The following is a 21644-nucleotide window of genomic DNA, read 5'->3' as shown; positions in this document are numbered from 1 at the left end:
GTCCTTGAAAAAATATGGATGTGTTTCTTTAAATTCTTCCCTCCTTAAATCTGTGTGTCCCCCTCACGTTTTCAGTCCGGCTCCAGGCAGCAGACAGCGACACGTGGAGCCAACATCAGCAGGAAGAAAAATGCAGGCTGAGGCAAGAAGGAGAGAGGAGCTCAAACACAGTGAAGCACTGACAGATAAGTGCAGTCCAGGGATGACATCAAAGATGAAATGCGTCTGTTGATACACGCTGTCTATCTGCTGTATTGGTGCAGTATTTAGCACAGGAGATGCTGCAGCTACACTGGCTGTCAATCAGACATGTGCTGCAACCATGTGACTGAATTTAATCAGTGTTAGGATATTTATCAATCCTGCATTTGGCATGTTGAATATAACTTTGCATTCATCTGAGCCAATCAAAGACATGTGACCTTCAGCTGGATACAAGTACCACCAGCTGAAACTAATTTACTATCCTCAGCTGATGAACAGCAAACAGTTTGTGAGACAGGCACAGAAATCACAGAGACTGACATGATGTATACAGAGAGAGCTAAAGTCATGGTGTCACGTCTTGTCAGTTAAATCAGAGTCTGCTTTGTTTTCCTCCTTGATACAGTTCTGATCACAGCACTCAGGTGAAGACTAATGCAACCACTTTAGACGAAGTGGAAGGTCATGGTTTCAAAGTGGTTCGTTTGAGATACGATCCGACCTGGATCTCCTGCTACAAGGCAGGTGTTCCTTCCATAAATGGTACAAGTAGGTAAGTACTCAGATCCTTTACTTGAGTGAAAGTATCAATACAACAATGTAAAAATACTCCATTAGAAGCAAATGTTCTACAGTTAAAATCCCACAATTTGTTGACTTCTTGATGGTGAATGTTCAGTTTCGTGGCTTTTAGTAATGTAATTTGGAGTTTTTTCTACATGAAAAGAAAGGTAGAAACATGTCACCTACTCATCTACTCAGTTAGAAGTTAATCTGTGTTGTCCTAAAAAGTTTACACCATTTGGTCTCTCTGTTCTGCTCTAATTACAACCACTAATTACAAAAAATCCAGACATATGGAGTGAGAAAGAAGGCTATGTTCCAGGCTGGAATGAATTAGGTTTTTTTTTTTGTTATGTACCCTGTATATTTCTGGAATAAGTCCAAGATCCAGTTTCACTTTAGCTCTCTGTTCAGTGTAGTTTCAACAAATCAAGTTAAACTGGAAGTGGATTTTAGCAGCTTCATTGTCTGTGGAATAACCATCATGGTTGTCTGGCTGTTCCCTTGCCAGGAAGCCTGAACACTGTGTCTCACTGTTTAAAGCCAAAATGACAGATACAAATTGACAAAATAAAAGCTTATTTTAAATGTAATCTATGACAGTGCTGATCAGAAGGGGATATGTTCCTCGTACCACGTGCCTCCGTCCTTTTCTTTGTGTCTTCATGTATTCAAACAAGATTTACTCAACCTGTACAGTCTATATTTTAGTATACACACGGGGTATTATTTATTCATGTGGCCGCCAACTGTTTTCATCAAGAGAGAAGAAGAAAAGCAGAACAAGAGACAAAATGCAAAGAGTGAAACTGACAGAACGAGACATCCATCGCCTTTATGGTTAAATAGTCACTCCTTTTTAACATTACGACACAGAGATTGATACACAGATATAGTAGATAGGCTGATATTTAGGTCAACCCCACTGTGGGCATCACAGTGTAGTGACCCACCCCTCCTCTCTTTAGCTGAGGGGCTTTAGGCTTTGAGAAGTACAGTGTGTTCTAGCACAGTCTGTACATATAGTATACAGCCAACTAGCACGTATTCGCACACACATGCACACATGAAAATGTTTCCGCCCAACTCGTATGCACAGACAGACCAACATTTCCATACTTTGCATTGTTTTTTTTAACGTTTCCATCAGTGTGGTCATGCAGTACACTGTGTCCCTATCTGTCCTCCTCTGGCAGAACAGGTGTAGATCTGCATTAAATATGAGCGTCAGGTGTGGGACACAAAAAGCCTAAAGTGCACAGGGTACAACATGAAAATGCTGTCATTTGGGGTGTGTGTGTGTGTTAAGTAGTAAAATACAGAAGAAGCTCTTCTATTTTCTTTCACAAATGTTCAGTTTTAAGAGGAATCCTGTGTCTGCTTTGGGAAGGAAAATGCAGTCCTTTCTTATTGTATAACACAACAAATTGTTTGGCTTTTTTAGTTTTTAGGAGCTCATGTTCTTTATATACTCAATTCCATCTTTACTTTTCCTTCATAAAGCAGTGTTTCTGGCAGGAAAAGATAAAATGGAAAGTGTTCCATCTGCATTCAGAAAAAAACTCTTGGTATTTCTAAACTAACACATTACACGGCTCTAATTTCCTAATTATTTCCAAAAAAAAAAAAAGTAATGTGCTACTAATTATAGAGTAAATAGAGCCAGTGTTCAACAAACACTAACTTGAGTATAAATGGGACTTTTCTTTCGAGGAAATTTGTGGGTAGCTCTTTGTGGGAATTTATTCAGAAACTATGGAGCTGTAAAATAGAGTGCCATAGAAAATGGAAAAGTGTGCTTAAGGAGTTGGTTTTATGTTTAAATGCTTTCTAATTCCAAAGCTGAAATTTTTGAGATGTGGATGTTTGGACGAAACCTTTGATCAACAGCAAAAACAACAAAATGTCATGGTTTCCCGTCATTTCATTATGACCACCTCTCATCAGTTCAGACACTCCCCTCTGCCCGGCTGCTCCACTCTGCACACCTCTGTTCCCATTTACCAGATCATCCCCTCTGTATCTACTGTACACTTCCCAGTTTCTGTCAGATTGTGTGCATACTCACTACCAGATCTTAGTTTACATTCCTGTTCCTGACTGTTTACCCGCCTTCTTAACTATGATTCTGCAGCCATCGCCTGCCTGGTTTGTTTGTCTTTGTGTGAACGTTCCAGGAAAGACTCTTTACCTTCCATCGTTGACCTTGTTGTGCTTTTAGGTCGTGAGTTTCTCAGAACATGATAACAAAACACTAACGTGAGGCATGAAACATGAGCTGTACTGTAAATAAACGGATTGATTTTTATTGTAAAGATGCGGTAGCTACTGTTTTTTGACACAGTCTTTGGTGCAGGTCATTAATGATTAGTAATAAGACGAATAAAAGCTGAATTATTTATTATCACCATATTAGCAATTAATGGTACCTTCAGAGCTTTAATACGATGACATGTTATGTCTGTCTCTCATACATCAGTGCTTAAATAGTTTCCCATCATTAGCGCATACTTAACTCGTCCTTGTCACACACCGGTGTGCTTTATCATTTGTCACCACCAATTTAAGAACGCAGTACAACACCCTGAGCTTCCACATGAATTCATATCTCCTCCTGTCTGGCCAAAATGTTCTCAGAAAAGATCTAATTTCTCTCCCTCATCCAGAACTCACACAAATCCTGTATTTGTAACTTTAGAAATGTGGGAAATGAAGCTGAGTGCAACTCACACAAACTTAGGCTTATAAATGTACACAAAGAAACACACACACATGCTTGCACGCCAGCCGTAGAGTAAGCTTTGGGAGAAGGCAAACAAAAGCAGAGGAAGGGTCAGCGTTTCACCTGCAGTCACGATACATCAGAGCGTGGGCAGAATGTGTAAAATGCTGAAGATCTCGAGCGCTTCAAACAACAAACCCACTGCCTTTTCAGCGTTTTCCCACTCACTGTTGTCGGCCGTGTAGCTGTTATTCAATGTGTCATTTTAACAATGCAAAGTGTCAAAGCTAACATGACATAGCTGCTGCTGTGACTTACAAAGAGGCCCCAAATAATACGACAGCGATGTGACAGTAAAGCTTGTAATGCAACATCTTCTGAAGGATTATTTCCAGAGGGAGTCTCTCTGTAGGTGCCGAGTGATTGACATGAAGTGATAAACACGCTGGCATGAAGAAACGCCTCTGCACAGTGACATAATAACAAAACTGAAATTCTCACAAAGCCAGGCTGAGGTTTAATGCTCGTCTTCTTCCAGCAAACGAATGGAACCAAATGGTTTGTTGGGCCTGCAGCCGCAACAGACCGCTGGTGCTCTCCTTGAAAAAACACACCAGAGGGAAAAAAGGCAAATATTGGCGTCTAAACACCCACACACACCTGGTGTACAGTACTAAGTGATAAACAAGCAGCCACTTCACAAGCAGGCTGCTGGGTTTGTTTGCATGGTGTGTTTATCTCAGTCTGGAGCGTCTTTTTAAACTGCCATAAGAGAGGTGCTGCCATACAGTACATCTGCAGTGAGTGACCTCATCTTTGTCATTTCCTTATGTAGCCTGCAGCCAGAGGGATATTGTAAACGTCCTGTATTTAACCTACATTTCTGGCACATGAAATGAGGTTTGTAGGAGATCAAGTGAACATCATAGTTTCCACATCTTAACTCTGAAGGAGAAAGCTGAGGAGCTTGGATGTAATAAGTAATAATCTACTACAATATTATTCATTAGTGATGTTAGTGACCACTGATATACATCAACTAAAATAATCACTGATTATCAAAATAGTTAACTTTCTGGCAATCAACTACTCCACCTCGCAGCTTTAAGCCTCCGCCAGCCAGTCCAGCTTCAGTTACAAAACCGCAGCCACAGCAACCATGACCTTTGACATTTGACCACTGAAATCTAACCCAAGTGAATGTTTGTACCAAATTTGAAGAAATTCCCACATTACTGAGACGTCGTGATCACGAGAACGGGATGAATGGATGATGATTTATCAATATGTGCAACTGATAGCTGAAGAATAAAAAGCTTAGGGACTTGCTGAGAGGCCTGAATTTTAAAATGTCCTCTGCAACGACTTTGGATAGAAGCTAATGCCACATTCATGTCATATAAGAGATATCATAACTACCAACTTTATGATGAGGGAAGTCGGATTTTTTCTGAGAGCTCTCATATACATATCCCATTACATTACAAAAGTGCATAAAAAACATCAGCTACACTAAGTTGTTCAAGGTAATTTAACCTAAACTTAACTAATATACAGGTTTCTTTTATCCCCACATGGCCAATTCTGCAAACTTGAAGTGAAATAAAAGCCCATTAGTCAAATCTTTTTTTGACTACCATTTCTACCACCTTTCCTTTTATCTCTTAGAACATGGTATAACCTGTATTCACAAAATATAGGATACAGGAACATATAGGAACATTTTAGGAAAAGAACGGGGCGGGTGATGGGGGAGGGTGTTGTTCATGTTTTTCATTGGCGATGTTCAATGCCCTGTGAAAGAAAAAAAATCACAGCAGAGTGATAAAACTGCAGCTGTGGTTTGTGTGTGCCTGTTGTGTGAGGGGAAATGAATAGGGAACAGTGTGTACAGGACAGTGCAGAGTTTTTTCATTCCTACATGTGTGAGGGAGAAAGAGACTGGGGAGAAGAGATCCTTGAATTTTAGTTCCTTCCCAGAGTTGCTTCCTTCTCAATTTCATTCATAATTTACTGCCCCACTGTCCCGTCTGCAATTAGGATACAGAAAGGAAACGAGCTCAGGCATACACCCCCCACCCTTTCTTCCTGCTAGCACTTGTTCTTATGACGTAATGGATGACCCGGGACTCCCTGCTGCTCCCCCTTGCTGCCCTACTTTCTGGCTGCGGAGGAACCAAATGAGCCTCCTCATGTCTTGTGCTGCAGCTTCAAGAGCTTTTACACGGCAGCCTACATGCATACAGCATGTAAAGCATCTCCTGCCCTAGAGCACACTGTTTATTTACCACACTATTTATAAATAGCGTGCCAAAGGTGAGCTGGTATGAATTACATTTACAACCTTAGATCAAAATACACACACATCAGGCTGATATGAATTCATGTTCTCAAATGTAGCGCATTTTGGAAAAGACATAATGTCAGACATTTGGATCAAGCTGCTTTTTAATCTGGATCACTGCGTCCTCTTTACATAGATCCTCATCAGGTTAAAACACAATATTAGCTACATAATAAACCAGCTGCATAGTATGTTGATTTGAGAATAAATCATCAGCTTTATATTTTACACAATCATCACACGTTCCTTTATCTGAACTGCCTGCTTCAGCTTCTCAGTGCAGTGCAGGTGTAATACATATTTAATGCACAGACACTGGCGGCTGTGACTTAGGCAAACATTACACAACACATCTGATTAATGGTGGAAACTCAGGTAATTGTAGTTTACTTTTTAGCATTTCAAATGCAAGTTACATCATATTCTCTCTCCACAACACTTCAGGGAGATGTAGTGCACTCTGCTTATTCGGCAGCTACGTACATTGCAAATGACCTTCACTGAGCCCATAGAATAAAATGTATTGTAAGCTTCAATTGATCGATTAATTGAATGACCAGCTAATCATATCAGATTTTTACTTGTGTAAGATGGTGTTTCTATGATAGCATTTCTAATCGTGGTACTGCTTCTTGTACTTGAGTAGCAGATCTGAAAAATCCCCCCATCATCATGATTAGTGCTGGAGGATTTAAGATGCTGAGCAGCCTTTACAGTAATGACTCACTGCTGGGTGGGTGGGTGTAAAGCTGAGTCTGCACACCTCCAGATGTACATTTGACAGTGGGAACAGATATATCATATACGGTATACTGTATACATACATGTGTGTGTGTGTCCAACTGGATTCATGACTCATTTGAATATAAATAAGTCACTATACATCACAATTCCTGTCGCTTTGTGGAGGCAAGAGGTTTTGTTTCTATAAGCACACAACGCCCATGTGTATTATATGATGTAAGTTTGTTACAAAGAGTCATTGAATGTGTCTTCACATGCATTTTAAAAAATGTTCTGTTATCTGTCATGGATACGAGGACATTTAAGTGTGTGTCTGCGTGTGTTTGTTTACGTTGCTCAGGCACAGAGCAGGGTGAGGTTCCTTCATGGGCGTGTTTGTGGGCTAAAGGTTTCGTTTATGGCATCTATTTTTGGCCTGGGCTATTTCCTGGAGTCAAGTGAGACATTTTAGCCGTGTCACGCTCTTGAGTCCTCTCATCCCACAGACCATTTCGTGCCCGTGCAAATCAAGACATTCCTCACACTAATGCCCAGCCACACCCTCAAATACCTCTGAGCACCTGTACCTGGTTTCTGTGTGCGGCTCATGCCAAGAAAAGGGCACAGCTCTCAAGCTCTGAAAACTGGAAACCTTAAATAAACGCCCTGCTGACTCACCCAGTGGACATGTTCTAATTCGTACGAAGACAAAGAAATGAATCATAAATGAATCACATGCTGACCGTTACGTTTGTTTGTCTGAGCAAATAAAAGCAACATGAAAATAAGGCAGGATGTTTAATAAAGTTGGTTTAGAAGTCAGCAGGTTTTGTCTGTAAACTGGTGAGCTGGTGACATGATGTTTAGTCTAACAAGGACCAATGGGAGCAATTAAAGGCCAAGAGAATCACAGGGGTTTCCCTTGTGTGTTCATCCCCAACCCAACCGTCTGAGGGATGTCCCCTCCTCAATTCTTTTTAATTTGGTTGCCCACAAACAAAATACACACTTATTTTTACTGCACAGACACAGACCAGAGACCCCTCTCATGAATCAGGATTACTGCTTTGTCAGACAGAGATGTCTGGATAACTTCACAGACACAGTAATTACTTGAACAAACAAAAGACGGTAAACAAACTTCGGCCTCTGGAGTTAAATCCACACTCAAGTTGACTATAACCTGTTGCCTTGGGGGTCTGTAAAGCACTAAAGCTCTTAAAGCCACAGCGAAACAATTACTGACAGTATTAAAATGTATGGTTTCTCTGTGAATTGATGTCTTTAACCTCTGAAACTCTTTCTGAGATCAAGAGCAAACACATCCCGTATCCTCTCCTGACTGCTGCGACATGGAAAAAAGGGAGTTTGCTCACTTGGGAGAATTTCGAGTGCATTTCTGGGAAAGCTAGTTCCATCTTTTCGTCACAGAGGACAGTGGGTGTGTGTGTGTGCACGCAACAGCTCAGCTGATTGTGTATAAACACACAGCCAGCTGAGGTGAAGTAGCACCCAGCAGTCACCAGCTGCCAGGCCTTGGACTGAGTACGGGACGTGTGCGGGGGGGGTTGTGCCATTTAAAATTTGTTAGTTAAAGCCTCAACAAACTGGATCTCTTTAAGTTTTGAATGGATATGTTTAGGTGTTGTATTATTTAAAAGGTGAAAATGAAGGACAGTTCAAGGAGATGTCATCTGATTGATTGTTTTGCAGCAAATTCTCATATTTGAGAAGCTGATTTCAGACAATATTGGTCATTTTTGCCATTGGATAAATGACTCAAATGATAATTCTGTCTATTTTGTTGTTGATTTACTATTTTCCTGTTGATCAGTTTAGCATACATTGCTAGGTGCTGACATCCCTAGCTTTCAAAATTACCCTACAACTTATACCCTCTTTGGAGCCAAAATTGCCTTGAGTCTGTATTTTTTAATTAGATTCTGGTGCAGCCTTTACTGGTGAACTATCACTGCTGCAGGTCCTTTCTTGTCCATTATTTCAGTGCCAAGGCAAAAATGATTGGACTGAATACAGAAGTGTCTATCCTGTTCCAAGAAGCAGGCTCACTCTTTATTACTGAATACCTTTGCTGATTAAAACCCACATCTAATACCTGGTTCTGACCTGTGTTTTTTTTTCTAAGAAAGGTTTTCCGGACAGCTCGGTGTAAATAACTGGCTTCTTGGAACGGTCCCCAGATATATATTTGCTGTGAAAAACAGTCTGAGCAAAGCAGACACTCAGCTTTGTTATTGCAGAGGTTTAATGGCTGTTGGCGCAGCAACAGTAGGTGATACACATCTGAGAGGAATGTCATCTCTCCAATCATGATGAGTGACAACACTTAAAGATGTAATATTTTCCTAAGTGTAGGATTATCTTAAGATGGACTTGTTTTTAAAATGGTTGGCACAGTAGTCAGAGATAACGCCCCAGTATGCACCTGCACACACTTACAGGTGAGATAAACACCACTAAAACTGGATTTGGTGACTGGAAATCAGCCAATGCTAACACACACACAGGTACACATGAAAACAAACACACATTTTTGATACTTTCATGCAGTTTAGATAATTCACGCACCCACTCAACCAGCAAAAAAACAAACTCTCAGGGTGCATCAGCAGATTCTCTACACCTCTAAAGCTATGTTTCTGCAGAGTGGGTCACGCTGCCAAACTCTGCTGCAAAGACACATCAACCTACAGTAGTATGAGTTCAGGAATTTATTCCACACAGCCCAACACTCGAAGGCATGCACATAATGATTTCTCACACACTCCAGGTCAGCTGTCTCTGCCCTCACGTAACTTACATGGGCAACGAGCCAGAGGAGGTGCAAAACAGCTGTAAATCAGACACATGTCATCATGCACAAGATGGAGCAGAAATGGTAATAACTGAGCAAACCGACGTTTCTGTAACATTAACTCTATGTATATTCTTTCCTCATCCTCCACTACTTACTCTATGGACCTTACTTTGTTGGAGAGACGAAGGTAATAAATGGTGAATTGCATCTACTGAAGATGACAACACTGCACGGAGAAATAAACGAGCTCAGCCTTTCTGCACAGAGCTTCTCAGTCGATGTGAAAGCTTGCCAAGCATGTTTTATTGGCATAGTCATTTATCAAAAGGCCAACACAAGGAGCATACAAGGAGAAAGAGATGTTTCTTGGAGGAATGAAAGCCAGTTTTACATGAATAAACTACAACGACAGATACTTAATACTGTAAATGGCCTTAGTTGTCTTTTTTATGTATTTCACAGGGGGCAAAAACTCTTTAAATTGACATATGCTCATTAGTTTATCAGTTTTCAAGTTTCCCCCTGGCTGGTAAATCCCTAATCCCCCTGTCTATTTTCTCTATTTCAGCAGCCAAGTATATTTTAAAATGACGGTTGATGCCAAAATGGAGTAGACAAATGTGTCACAGCACATAAATAAAAGCAGCATGTGGTAGAAGGCTGGTGTTAAATTTGTTCCCAGTTAGCTAAGCTTAATTGGCTTGGACTGGCAGGATATGAACAGCACTTATTTAAAGAGCTTCTTACAAAGGAACTCACTTCAAGGAACTGCTCCTCAGAGTGGAAACCCCTTGTTATATAAGTGCAACACAGTGCACTTGACAACGCATAGTTCACATTATTGTAGTCGAAACAAAAAAATGCACACTGGGTACCTCACTATGGTACCACACAAAAATTAATTATCCAGAGGGAGTGAAGGAGGAGGAAGGCTAAAAAAGACATGGAGGAGAAATATTCGGGCATTTTAAAAGGTCACGCTGTTAGGAGTTTGAGTGTACAGGCACATGCTTGTACTGTATAATGTGAACGGCCAAAGGGAGAAATATAAATTCACCCTGCCCATGACACTGCAGTGTATTTCTATATATACAGGATTGTCCGTTTTGGGCAGTTTGACGCACACTTGCCTGTGACTTTTTGTCTCAGACTGCTGTTGACAGCAGAGGAGCCCTGGGGCTCAGCAGTGTCAACAGAGCAGAGGGCTGTCAGGCTGAGAACATGCTAATAAGGTCAGTCAGACAGAGAAGTGCTGCACTGTAACAGACATCCAGACTGGCTGGATATTCTCCCCTAGCACACCTTTAAGGAAATGGCCCACTTTACTATGGTTTGTGGTTGAGTGGGTAGTGAAAACAGTTCTAACTTTTGGGTAATTCATCACACGTTGTCCTTTACCTCCTACACACCGCACGACACTCCTTGATTGTAAATTAAAGCCATGGGGACTGTGGGCTACTACACTGCTGCCACAGAATTTTTTCATCTTTTAAATTTGCTGTAGTTTCATCTTTAGTTAATAAAAATCCACATTTGTACATTTGTGTATATTTCCACAGCTTGTCCAGGCCTTGAATATGCAATTCCATGACTCGTCCTGGCTTTACATAACTGTTCCAGTAATGTAAAGAGACATATAGCCTCAAACAACACGATTCACACGATAAAATCAATGAAATAGACTTGAAATTACAAGTTATGGCTTTTCTCAGAGGTTGACGCAATACATTCTGATGTGAAGTACTTTTCTGAAAAGACATTTTCATTGTTCAATTAGTTTTTGAGCTATGGCTGAAGTAGCACAGTCACGCCCTTGTTAGCCGGCAGTGGGACTGTCACCTCGCAGACCATCAAGCCACCCAGTGAAGCGGAAGCTGGAACAGCGTGTACCAAAACAACACCCACAGCATCGACAGTTAGAGTGTGGACACATGGCTTTTGTTTCTGCATGGGTCACTGTTGTGGACACTTGCTGGACAAGCCGATTCACTGTCACCACCTGACCTAAAATCCCTTCCCACGCCCTGCTGATGTTTCCCCTAATCTGCCTCTGAAAAATGAAACACTCCTGTTATCGGAGGAAATAAAAAAATGTGATAACAGGGAAATGTTTTAATACTAATACTGACACAACTTGTGTGCTTAAAGGAACACATTCAGCAAAAACTGTTATGTTAATATCTGGCATCAAACTACTGTGTACCAGTCTAGGTGAGGGATAAAGTTAAACATTTAACTGACACTGCTGCCCCCAGCTGTTCAAATGTAGTAATAGCAACAATTCTTCCCGTGACAAACAGACCCATAATATTAACGCAGGCTTACATTTAATCTGATATCAGATAAAGACTGCATCACAGATCATATTCAGACACAACAGTTTAGTGGCCACTGACCGCTGAGTCCTGTGATGACTCCTGCTGCTTCTTGAGCTCAGCCAGCTGTCTCTCCATGTGGTAGATATCTTCAGACATTTGCCTAAAGTAAAGTAATGATTTTATTGTCTCTTTAATACAAAATTCATATCATAAACAACAAAATATGTTGCTCATTTTCTGACTTTTTGAAGCTGCTATCTTTACTTTTTACTTTATTTTTTGGTAAATAAATGTAGAATTAACAGCTGTGCAGAGCATTAATTGGAATTCCCATCCATAAATAAGTGTAAGTATGCATTTCATTACTGTATAAATATAGATGGTATCATCACTGGTGCTATATTTGAGTTTATTTTTACCTGTGGACAGCCTGGGCTCTGCTCAGTTGGCAGTGGAGGCGCTTGATGATGGCTTCATAGCGCCTGTTCTGGATCTGAGGCAGTGGAAACACAAACAAAATTCAGTCTGATGAGTTTTCACCGAGGCTAAAATAGGGACTCATAATTACGATCTTTGGCCTAAGTCTTTATATTGTTACTCATGATTTTATATTTCAGTGTTGCACTGAACATTGTTAGGATTTTGAACTGTTGGTTGGACACAACAGGACATTTATTTGCGGATATTTCATAAACAAGTAATTGATTAATCAAGGGGATAAAGGGTTAGGGTTCTTTTTGCCATACCTCTATGTCTTTCTTTATCTGGGTATGAGTCTTGAACTCTTTTTGCAGTTGCTCTCTCCTCACAGCTATGGCTTTCCTCCTCACAGAGATCTCCTCCTTCAGAGCATCAAGCTCTCTCTGCAGAAAAGCAAATGCAGAAAAATAAAATGGTCATGAATACTGCAGATCTCTGGGAGTAAAAGAGCAAAGAGGTAAATGTGGAAAACAAAAACGGTTTGTTTAAAATTTCAGTATAATTCAGGGTCAACTTCTCCACCTTTGCCATGTGCACTGTGTTTCCATTTGGATTCTCTAAATCTTCCTTCAGCTGCTCTTTCTTCTGTATCAACATCCTGACCAACGCTCTCTTCTCCTCCAGCTCTTTATGGGCCTCCGTCTGTCTCGCTGCATGCAGAACAGCTGCTCTGTGACCCTCCATCTTGTTTCGGTAGGTGTTGAACCCTGCCTGTGCCATGCGGGCGCTCTCCTCCTCCTCGCAGATATGATTCTGGAGTTCAGTATTGTCTTTGCTGATGGATACACAGCGATCGAGCAGGACTTTTTTTTGACGCTCCAGGTGCTCCATGTCGCCCTCCAGCATTAGGATGTCCCTCACTTTAGATCTCAGCTCCTGCTCTGCCATCTCACCTTTCCTCTCAACATCTGAAAGAGCTGCCTGGAGAAGGAGACATAACACGTTCAAAATCTTTTAGTTAGATAGCACACTCTCACAACTCTGCAGTGAATTTAAATGAATTTGCTATCAGTTACAACTGGAGTACTGTACATAAAAAGCATGTGATCCCACTTTCTCTGTTTTTTTATACTCCTGCATTTTCCATGTGTTTAAATTGATTTAGGATTTTTGTTACTAATGGCTTTGATTCACACATTATTTCCTTTTGTAAATTGCATTCACCTCACCTAATGAGCAATACAATTTCTGAAATATATGGCCAAAACTGTTAGCTATATGTTACATTGAACTGAACCAATACACTGCGGTAACTAATAAACTTATTATCTATTAAGGGTATCTTCCAATGTGGTACTAACTAACTTACATGTCTACTGCAACCTCTACACTGTTACTACTACTAACAGCTAACATAAATACTTCTTTCTATAGAAAAATGCCAGAGAGTGTTTTAAGGAGAAAATAATTAGTTCATGAGTGGCATTAGCTTGGCCCCATGATGAGGTGAGGTTAAAGGTGAACCTGCAGGGAGCTGAGTGTCTTCTGTTTCTTTTTAAAGGCCTCAGTCTGGGTGTAGCCATGTTGACTGACATCCTCCACTGCCTTGGTTAATGAGAAGTCAGGATTCTCCTGTGCTCCTGAGGGAAAGTTAATAAAATTGAAATAAAGTGTCTGTAAATCTGATTGTTAATGGAACTAGATAGCAACCACATTTTCCCAAATTGGCACATTATTTCCAAATATCTTTTGATTTTAGCAGACATAACAAAATATTAAGGATTTAAACATATATTCACTAATCCATAGTTAACTAGGTTATAGCTACAGTTAGCACAAGACGTTAATGTTGAGTTTAGTGTCAATACAGGTCTAAATTAAGCTAATATCAGCTAATAACCCGCGAAGAAATTTCACATGAATTTATTTTTTCATAGTTAGCTAAATTGCTTTTTTACAGGCTCACTTGCTTCAATCCTAAATTACCAATTTTGTCATTAACTAGTTAATATCATCTTACCGTCCTCACTGGCTCTTAAGTTTGACATTTTGACCGTTAGCTACATAGATGTAGTTGTAGTCAACGCAGCGCCAATGTTAATTAAATAGGGGGGGGAAAAAATCAAAGTTAATGTTAATTTTGTTAGCTAATTATTCAATAGATAGATAGATAGATGGATAGAGCTGGTCCAAACGTCCGATACAGTGAAACTACAGCTCCCAGAATTCATTTCTCCCGCCTCCTCGACCTAGCTTCCCAAACTACATCCGGTTTCTCCCACTGCTAGCTACAGCTCCAGTGAAAACACTTACACGACAGGTATAAGTGTTGTTTTTCTTTATTCGTCTTTTGTAAATGTAGTGAAATGCTCGTCAGTCGCTGGTTTCGACTGTGTTCACTGTGTAGCCGTGTAGTTTACAGCAGTAACGTCGGTGGAAGAAGAGGAGGATGGAGGACACTGACAGGACACACAAGTTTGAGATATGCTAACATCACACAGGTGCATCACTGGGGTACAGTAGTATCAAAACGTCTCTGTTACAGTGATGTGGGGGAGTTGTACAGGAATGAGTCTGTTCAGAGGTACCTTCAGCAGCTCATGGAGGAGTACAGAGACATTAGTAATAGATTACAGCATGCATACCTCAACGAGTCAGACAGAAAAGCGCTTATAAAGAAACACACAGAGCTGCTGCCTCTAGCAAATATATTTGGTAGTATTGAACAAGCCCGGAAAGACCATGAGGAAGTCCATTCACTACTACATGGTGAGTATTCTTAATTTCTCAGTTAGTAACAATTTTCAGAATATAAAAACATAAGTAAGTTATTAAGTTAGTTAGGTAAGGTATTGGTGGTATACTTTTAATTGAAAACAGGGTTGGTACTGATTTTTCTTTAAATTTTTTTTCTTAAATCAAAGACAGCATCAAAACATGTTTGAATACAAATGCCACGCTTTGTTTGCCCCCCTGGTTGCAGGTTCAGTCAGTACCAGAGATGAAGATGAACAACTAACCCAGCTGTTAAAAGAGGAGGAAGCACAAATCTCCAGCAAGATTGCAGCCTTAAGAAAAGATGTAAGAACACAAACACGTGATCGAATAAACATAGAAATGTGCCATAAAACATCCAGTGTTAATGAGTGTACCTTCTTCGTCTCCAGTTGATTAAAGCTCTTGTGCCCATTGACCCTCTTGACTCCAGTAATGTCCTGCTGGAGATTGTATCAGGACGAACAACAGGAGGTATGAACCATTTTTTTTCACTACTTGGAAGACAGCTGGACTCACGGGCTGTAACATGTCTTCTTCTATTTATTACACTCAGCTGGTAAATAATTCTTGCCACATACCTGCGTTAATAAGAACATACTGTATGTTTTCTCATAGTTTCTGTTAATGGGGTTTCAGGTGACATCTGTCAGCAATTCAACAGAGAAATGTTTGACATGTACCAGGGTTTTGCCTCTTACAAGAACTGGGACTTTGAGGTTTATAACTACACACCTGCTGAGTATGGTAAGTCATCATTCATCTTCTTGAGCTCTTGTGAAAATTAAAAAATGTTTAGTGAGCATCAGAAATTTCCTCCACAAAATCAGCTTCGGTGGCTCTGTTGTTTTTAGCTCATTACTTGTTTGTGGCATGTCAGAAAAATTTAACATTAAGTTACTGTGTGTCTCAGGTGGTTTGCACCATGCAGCAGTAAGAATAGCCGGGGACAATGTATACAGATATCTGAAGCATGAAGGAGGAACACACCGGGTGCAAAGGATTCCTGAGGTGGGCCTTTCCTCCAGGATGCAGCGTATCCACACAGGAACCATGACTGTCATTGTCCTGCCTCAGCCGGTGGAGGTACACTCTACTTTTGTGTCTCTACCACCTGCTTTTTCATCAGTCTGTGTTTATTAGCATGAAGAGTATGTCTTTCTATTTGTGTCCTTTTTGTCCATAGTTTGATGTCCACATTGATCCAAAGGATCTTCGCATCGACACATTCAGATCTCGGGGTGCTGGCGGCCAGAGCGTCAACACGACAGACAGCGCAGTGCGCATTGTTCATCTCCCCACTGGTAAAAAAACATGCAAGAAAAGTTCTCAAGCCACTTCACACTCTTAGTAGTTAAAACATTTAGAGACATCTCTGCTTTCATATCATATAAACGTCAGGCCTGGTTCCTTTTAGGCATAATGGCAGAATGTCAGCAGACTCGCTCTCAGCTGCAAAACAGAGACACTGCCATGCGTATGCTGAAGGCCCGGCTCTACCAGAGCATGATGGGTAAAGAGACTGAGCAGAGGCATACGGCACGAAAGCAGCAGGTGAGTGTCCATTTTTCTCAGGAACATTATTGTAATATTCACATATTTTAGTGATATCTTCAATCTTGTGTTCTTAACTACAGGTGGGCACACGTTCTCAGTCAGAGAGGATTCGCACCTACAACTTCAGCCAGGATCGTGTCACAGACCACAGGACGGGATATGTTACTAGAGATATTAAGGTTGGATATTAAGGGAGTGTCAGTGTGTCTCCAATTTCTGCATCAATTATGAGTAACTGTTAAACCTGTTCATTTTATGTTTGTCATTCTTTAAGCCCGTTGTTTTTTTAAATACTCCAACTCTTTCTCACTTGTTAAACTCAGTGTCACATCTTCTGGTCCATGTGTAGGAGTTCATGAGAGGAGGGGAGGCTCTCGACGACCTGATCTCTGACGTACTCGAATGCGCTGAGAGGGAGGCTCTTCTGGAGATGGTGGAGAGCAGCAGCACCGGCAGCAGCAATCTGAAACAACCAGAGTCTGGACAATCTGCAGACTGACACCCAGCACAGCCTACTGTCAACTGGACTGAACATACAGTATGTTGTTTAGTGGATGGTTTTCTCCAACACAGCGTACCAGTGCTGAAAATATTAATATTACAATTTATGTGTGTGAAGCAGTCACATTACAATGAAAGACAAACTACAACCACCACTCCTAAATAAGAGGCTTTATTTTTGTAATAAAATATTAAATTATAGATTTTGTGTCATAGTAATTCTGTAAATAATGTTACAGCCCTATAAACAAATAGTATTTATTTATGAATTATTAATTTTCTAAAAAAGAGATACATTTAAATGAACCTTTAGGACGACCTGTAAGATGTGTCTGTGTTGGGGTGAACTATGTGCTCTTGCTCAGCTGTTGTGAGATAAAAAGCTGCACATTTCTACTGACAACGGTTTTAGGATTACATTTTGTTAAAGCAAAATATATCCAAGTCATAACATTTGAGTTTCAGCACCAGGATTACCACTTTACACCGGTAAAAACTTCATAGTGAAGTACAGTAAAGCTGACTGTAAGTATTCGTCATGGTTCTTTGCCAATCAGGGTGCGGTAAAACCACCTATCAGCTTTATACACACACTCACCAAAAGCATGTCACACCCTGCATATGTGTGCCAGCTGACCAGCAGCCTCTATATTTTTTCTCTGGTCATCTGACCTCTTTATAAATAAGTGTTTTCTTCACTGTAGCTGGACGAACCCTAACTGGTGCCTGTATTTGTGGAATTAATTATGATGATTCTTTATTCAGCTGTGACTGAATTTTCAAAATAATTGTGCTGACAAAGTTATTTTTTCAGTATCCAGACAAGTCATCATTTATTGAGATCACATTTTCCCATCTTATAAAGTAAAATATAAAGACATTCATTCACTTTAACTCATGAGTACTGCACTGAGGTTTCCACAAGGATGTCTGACTAGCTTTTCATTACTTACACTGGTAAAAAAATACAGATATAATATGGAAAATACAAAAAGTTATTGAATTGCTCTGTTTGGATACATCTGAACTTACCAGACTACAGAAGGACTTAACGTAAATACAATTATCACTCCAGAATGCCTACAATATTGTGCAGATGAGAGAGTACCAACCTGAAGATTGAAGTGTTGTACACCTTCATTATGACAGATCTCAGTACAGAGAAAAGAGCATGGGTTGAGTCATTGTTTGTCCTAAAAATATTAATACAAAAAAAGATGATATTCGTGCACACTTCAAAGATCAAAATGGTGCATTTAAATGTCAAAATGTTCATAGAAAGAGTTGTATTTGTGTAAAAGTTTCATTCTGCTGCTTTCTGGCCTGGAGTTTTGTTTGGGTCAATCGTCGTCGTCTCTCTGTCGGAGACTCCTGGATTTGCTGTTCTGTGTCTTGTTTTTCCTAAATGAAGCAGGTCCGCCTTCCTCTCCAAGCGAGGTGATGATGCGCTCCTTGAACTTGGGTTTGGGCTCTGGCGGCAGGTCGGCTGGAGCACTGGCTGAGCTTCCCTCCACCTGGGGCAACTGTAAGTCCACACTGGCACTAGAAAGGAAAGAAAAATGAAACAATTGGAGCCTTTTCAGTGGATACTGAACTCAATCAGTGGATCAGTCTATGGTGTACCAGTATCCTAATCAACCACTGAAACAGCACTTAAAAAGATTCAAACTGTTCTCTTACTATGGATCCTCCTCTAGCTGGATCTGCTCCCAGACTCCATATGGGTTGGCAGCTTTTGGCCTTTTGGCTTGTGTTGCCTCTTCCACTTTCTTCTCCTCAGGTTCAGCTGCTGTGCTTTGGACCTCTTCCTCTTTTTTCATCTCTTCAGCATCTTCTTTAGGAGTATCATCACTGGCTTTATCCTCTTCCTCCTTTTCTGAGGACTCAGCCTCTGCTTTCCTTTTCTGAAAACAAAAACAAGGATGAAAACTGTGATGTCTGGGTGTTAAAATTCTTCTGTACTAACACTCATGCGCTACCAGGACTCTTCTCACCCTGAAGCTGATCTTTGGGACTTTGGGCTGCTGGCTGGCTTGTTCAGGGACTTCAGCCTCCTGAGTGGCCTGGGCCCCGTTGGAGCTCTCATCCTCTCCTGAAAGTGGCTCGGGCTGAGGGGTTGAAGGCTCCTCCTGACTCTCTTCCTCTCTGTTAGACCCAGATCCAGATGCATCATTCGAAGGAAAGTCTGCTGGTTTCTCCCAGCTGGACTCTGAGGTGAGAAAGACATAGCATGTTATTAACAGATCGAATCACCATGAAGAATAAGAACTTAAATCTAGAAGTAAGAGCAAAGCACACAGAAAATAAGTGGAATAAATAGTAATTAAAAGAATGTGTAAATGCATAAAAAACATATTCTACCTCCAGTCTCTGTGTTATAGTAATATGTATAACCATCAGGGCTGACAGCTTCCATCCAAGGACAGCTTGACAAGGTCTAAAGAGAAACACAATATTGATGTATAAATGCATGTTATCAACAGAACATAACAGTACAACACAGTTTAAAATAATACACTAAAAATGCATAAGAGAAAAACATCTTATTGCTAACCTCAGTCTGTCCAGAGTCTGCAGAAGCCAAACTTTCACCTTGGGATCCCTCTGGTTTTTCCCATTGAGATTCTGAGGTTAAAACACATAGATAACACCACAGCCACGTTGTAAAAAGTCAGTTTGACTATGTTGATATAAAGGATAGTTTCAATTGTTAAACAGGAGTTGTATTTTCAGGTTTCCTCACCTCCAGTTATTGTGTTGTAATAGTACGTGTGTCCATCATCTGTCTGTCCTTCAACCCAAACCTGTGTTTCTGTTTGCACTGTGAAATTCCTGCTTGCTTTCCCTGCTTTCTTTTGCTGTTTCTTGGGCTGGGATTTCACCTGAGGTTGTGGCCGTGGAGTTGGTGTTGTTGTTTGGACTGGTGAACTTGATCCTAAGACAAAAAACAGTTTAAATGTAACCAAACAGCAAGAGTTCCTTCTTCATAGCACATGTTACACATTAATTATTTCAGTAAAATGTACAATTACCTCCTGCCTCCTTCTCCATCCTCTTCAGATCTTCCTGATACGCCTTCATCGCAGCCTCCTCCATCGCTGCAAACTCTTTAGACATACGTTCCTCCTGCTTCGCCTTTTCAATGCTCTTCTTCTTAATCTGCAGAAAGAAAGATATGATGGGATGAGAGGCAGCTGCTAGCAGCCAATCAGAAGAGAGCTTTCAAGTCAGAGTTTTATGCCTGGACCTTATCTCCCCTGCCAGTCCTGAGAGTGGTGCCAAGACAGGCAAGTTTTTTCTTGGCTGTATGTATCACTGACAACCCATATGTGTTTTACAGCGATGTAAATTACAGATGCAACTATTTTAAAGATCAAATAATAATTTCATTTTTTAACAATTTGACAAGAAAACATGCAAAATATTTGCTGTTTATAGCAACTCAATTGGGAACAAACTTAAACAATTGCATTTGTTCAGTTAAATACAGGTATATGTTATTGAATAGACAGGTTGACCAGCACTAAACAAATATTAAGTGCATATATTTTCCCACCATTGACCAATTACAAGTTAACATCATTTCACCTCTGAAAGGTGGAGTATTTAATCCCTGCTTGAACAAAGAAAGAAGAAAGTAAATTGAATAAATGTTAGTACCTCTGAAATTTTAGCAGCCACATTTTCTTTGTGATTCTTCCCTCTTTCGTGGAACTCAATGCTCTGCAGAGCAAGACAAACAGAGGGAGAGACATTAGCATCACATGTGTGGATACTGTCTTCAGCAAAACGTTCAGCATATGTGGACCTACTCACAGGCTTATTGTCCGCAATCCAACATTTGCAGTACTGACAGAATTTCCTCGGTTGTGACTTCCAGTAATCGGCCCTGAATATGCAGAAAAAAATACGATTAGCTAAAAAACATTTGAATAAGATTGCCTTTAGCATGGACAGCTAACGTGGCTAACTGTCTGAATTCTTGCCCAGGGTTAAATAACCTCCCAACTGTGCTACATATCGTGCAGATAGGATTTCCCAGAGTAACGCTATACTTACATTTTAGTTAGGCATTGGTCGATTAAAGTGTGATGAAGAAATTATAACGAAACAAATAAAAAGAGACAATCGCTTCCCACATTTCAAGAATGACAACACCGTCCGTTAATGATGACGCCATCGCCCATCGCCGAGTAAACGAATCTTCAAGCTGAAGTAAGATGTTAGATATTAGATCTCATAGAAATTCTTTATGAAAACATAAAATGAAGAAAATAGGGAAAAGAAATGGAATCGATTGGAATGGAAAATTGTAATAGAAATAAAATGACAATTTTGTAATAAATGACAATGAAAAACTAATTGTCTTACAGTGAAGCCCCAAAATATTTATTTCCTGCGATGAGGTGTTTACATTTAAATGTATTTAAATAAACAGTGCCAACGTTTGAGAGACACAAACATTATGTTAGACCATATATTTAGTAATACAACAGAGAGACGCAGGCACAGTGTATACTTTTAATGAATAGATTTTGCTTTGCTGTACAGCGTCCCATATGGTCTAGCGGTTAGGATTCCTGGTTTTCACCCAGGCGGCCCGGGTTCGACTCCCGGTATGGGAACTCCTCCCTTTTCTTGTTATTGAATTACATAGAATATGTGCCGTGTATCTTTCACAAATTAGATTAAAATAAA

At 40.3% G+C, this 21644-nt stretch overlaps 3 protein-coding genes, 1 long non-coding RNA gene and 1 other non-coding gene across 5 annotated transcripts; 3 read left to right on the top strand and 2 right to left on the bottom strand.

Annotated features, from left to right (window-relative positions):
• Window positions 1-11723: 11723 nt before the first annotated feature.
• Window positions 11724-12943, top strand: LOC127139111 (uncharacterized). The gene is made up of 3 exons (XR_007809028.1): window positions 11724-11831; window positions 12526-12630; window positions 12798-12943. It is a non-coding gene; the product is annotated as an uncharacterized LOC127139111 (long non-coding RNA).
• LOC108894887 (coiled-coil domain-containing protein 122) lies at window positions 11730-14331 on the bottom strand. The gene is made up of 6 exons (XM_018693523.2): window positions 14134-14331; window positions 13638-13753; window positions 12696-13094; window positions 12440-12556; window positions 12113-12186; window positions 11730-11853 (listed from the first exon to the last, which is right to left on the bottom strand). Exons 1-6 carry the CDS (start codon window positions 14159-14161, stop codon window positions 11757-11759), a joined length of 831 nt encoding a protein of 276 aa, XP_018549039.2. The 5' UTR covers window positions 14162-14331; the 3' UTR covers window positions 11730-11756.
• A 40-nt stretch (window positions 14332-14371) lies between these two features.
• mtrf1 (mitochondrial translational release factor 1) lies at window positions 14372-17147 on the top strand. Its single transcript, XM_018693511.2, has 9 exons — window positions 14372-14882; window positions 15097-15194; window positions 15281-15362; window positions 15528-15635; window positions 15802-15974; window positions 16075-16192; window positions 16306-16442; window positions 16526-16624; window positions 16795-17147. Exons 1-9 carry the CDS (start codon window positions 14480-14482, stop codon window positions 16942-16944), a joined length of 1368 nt encoding a protein of 455 aa, XP_018549027.1. The 5' UTR covers window positions 14372-14479; the 3' UTR covers window positions 16945-17147.
• Window positions 17148-17752: 605 nt separating this feature from the next.
• wbp4 (WW domain binding protein 4) lies at window positions 17753-21150 on the bottom strand. Its single transcript, XM_018693519.2, has 10 exons — window positions 21006-21150; window positions 20763-20835; window positions 20607-20669; window positions 19979-20105; window positions 19690-19881; window positions 19501-19571; window positions 19308-19383; window positions 18941-19155; window positions 18627-18850; window positions 17753-18488 (listed from the first exon to the last, which is right to left on the bottom strand). Coding segments are annotated over exons 1-10 (1245 nt in total). The 5' UTR covers window positions 21008-21150; the 3' UTR covers window positions 17753-18286.
• A 349-nt stretch (window positions 21151-21499) lies between these two features.
• Window positions 21500-21571, top strand: trnae-uuc (transfer RNA glutamic acid (anticodon UUC)). Its single transcript has one exon. It is a non-coding gene; the product is annotated as a tRNA-Glu (tRNA).
• Window positions 21572-21644: the final 73 nt, after the last annotated feature.

Source organism: Lates calcarifer, linkage group LG7_2 (genome assembly GCF_001640805.2).
Source record: "Lates calcarifer isolate ASB-BC8 linkage group LG7_2, TLL_Latcal_v3, whole genome shotgun sequence".
NCBI classification, from domain to species: Eukaryota; Metazoa; Chordata; class Actinopteri; family Centropomidae; genus Lates; species Lates calcarifer.
This window is presented reverse-complemented; position numbering and strand designations above follow the sequence as displayed.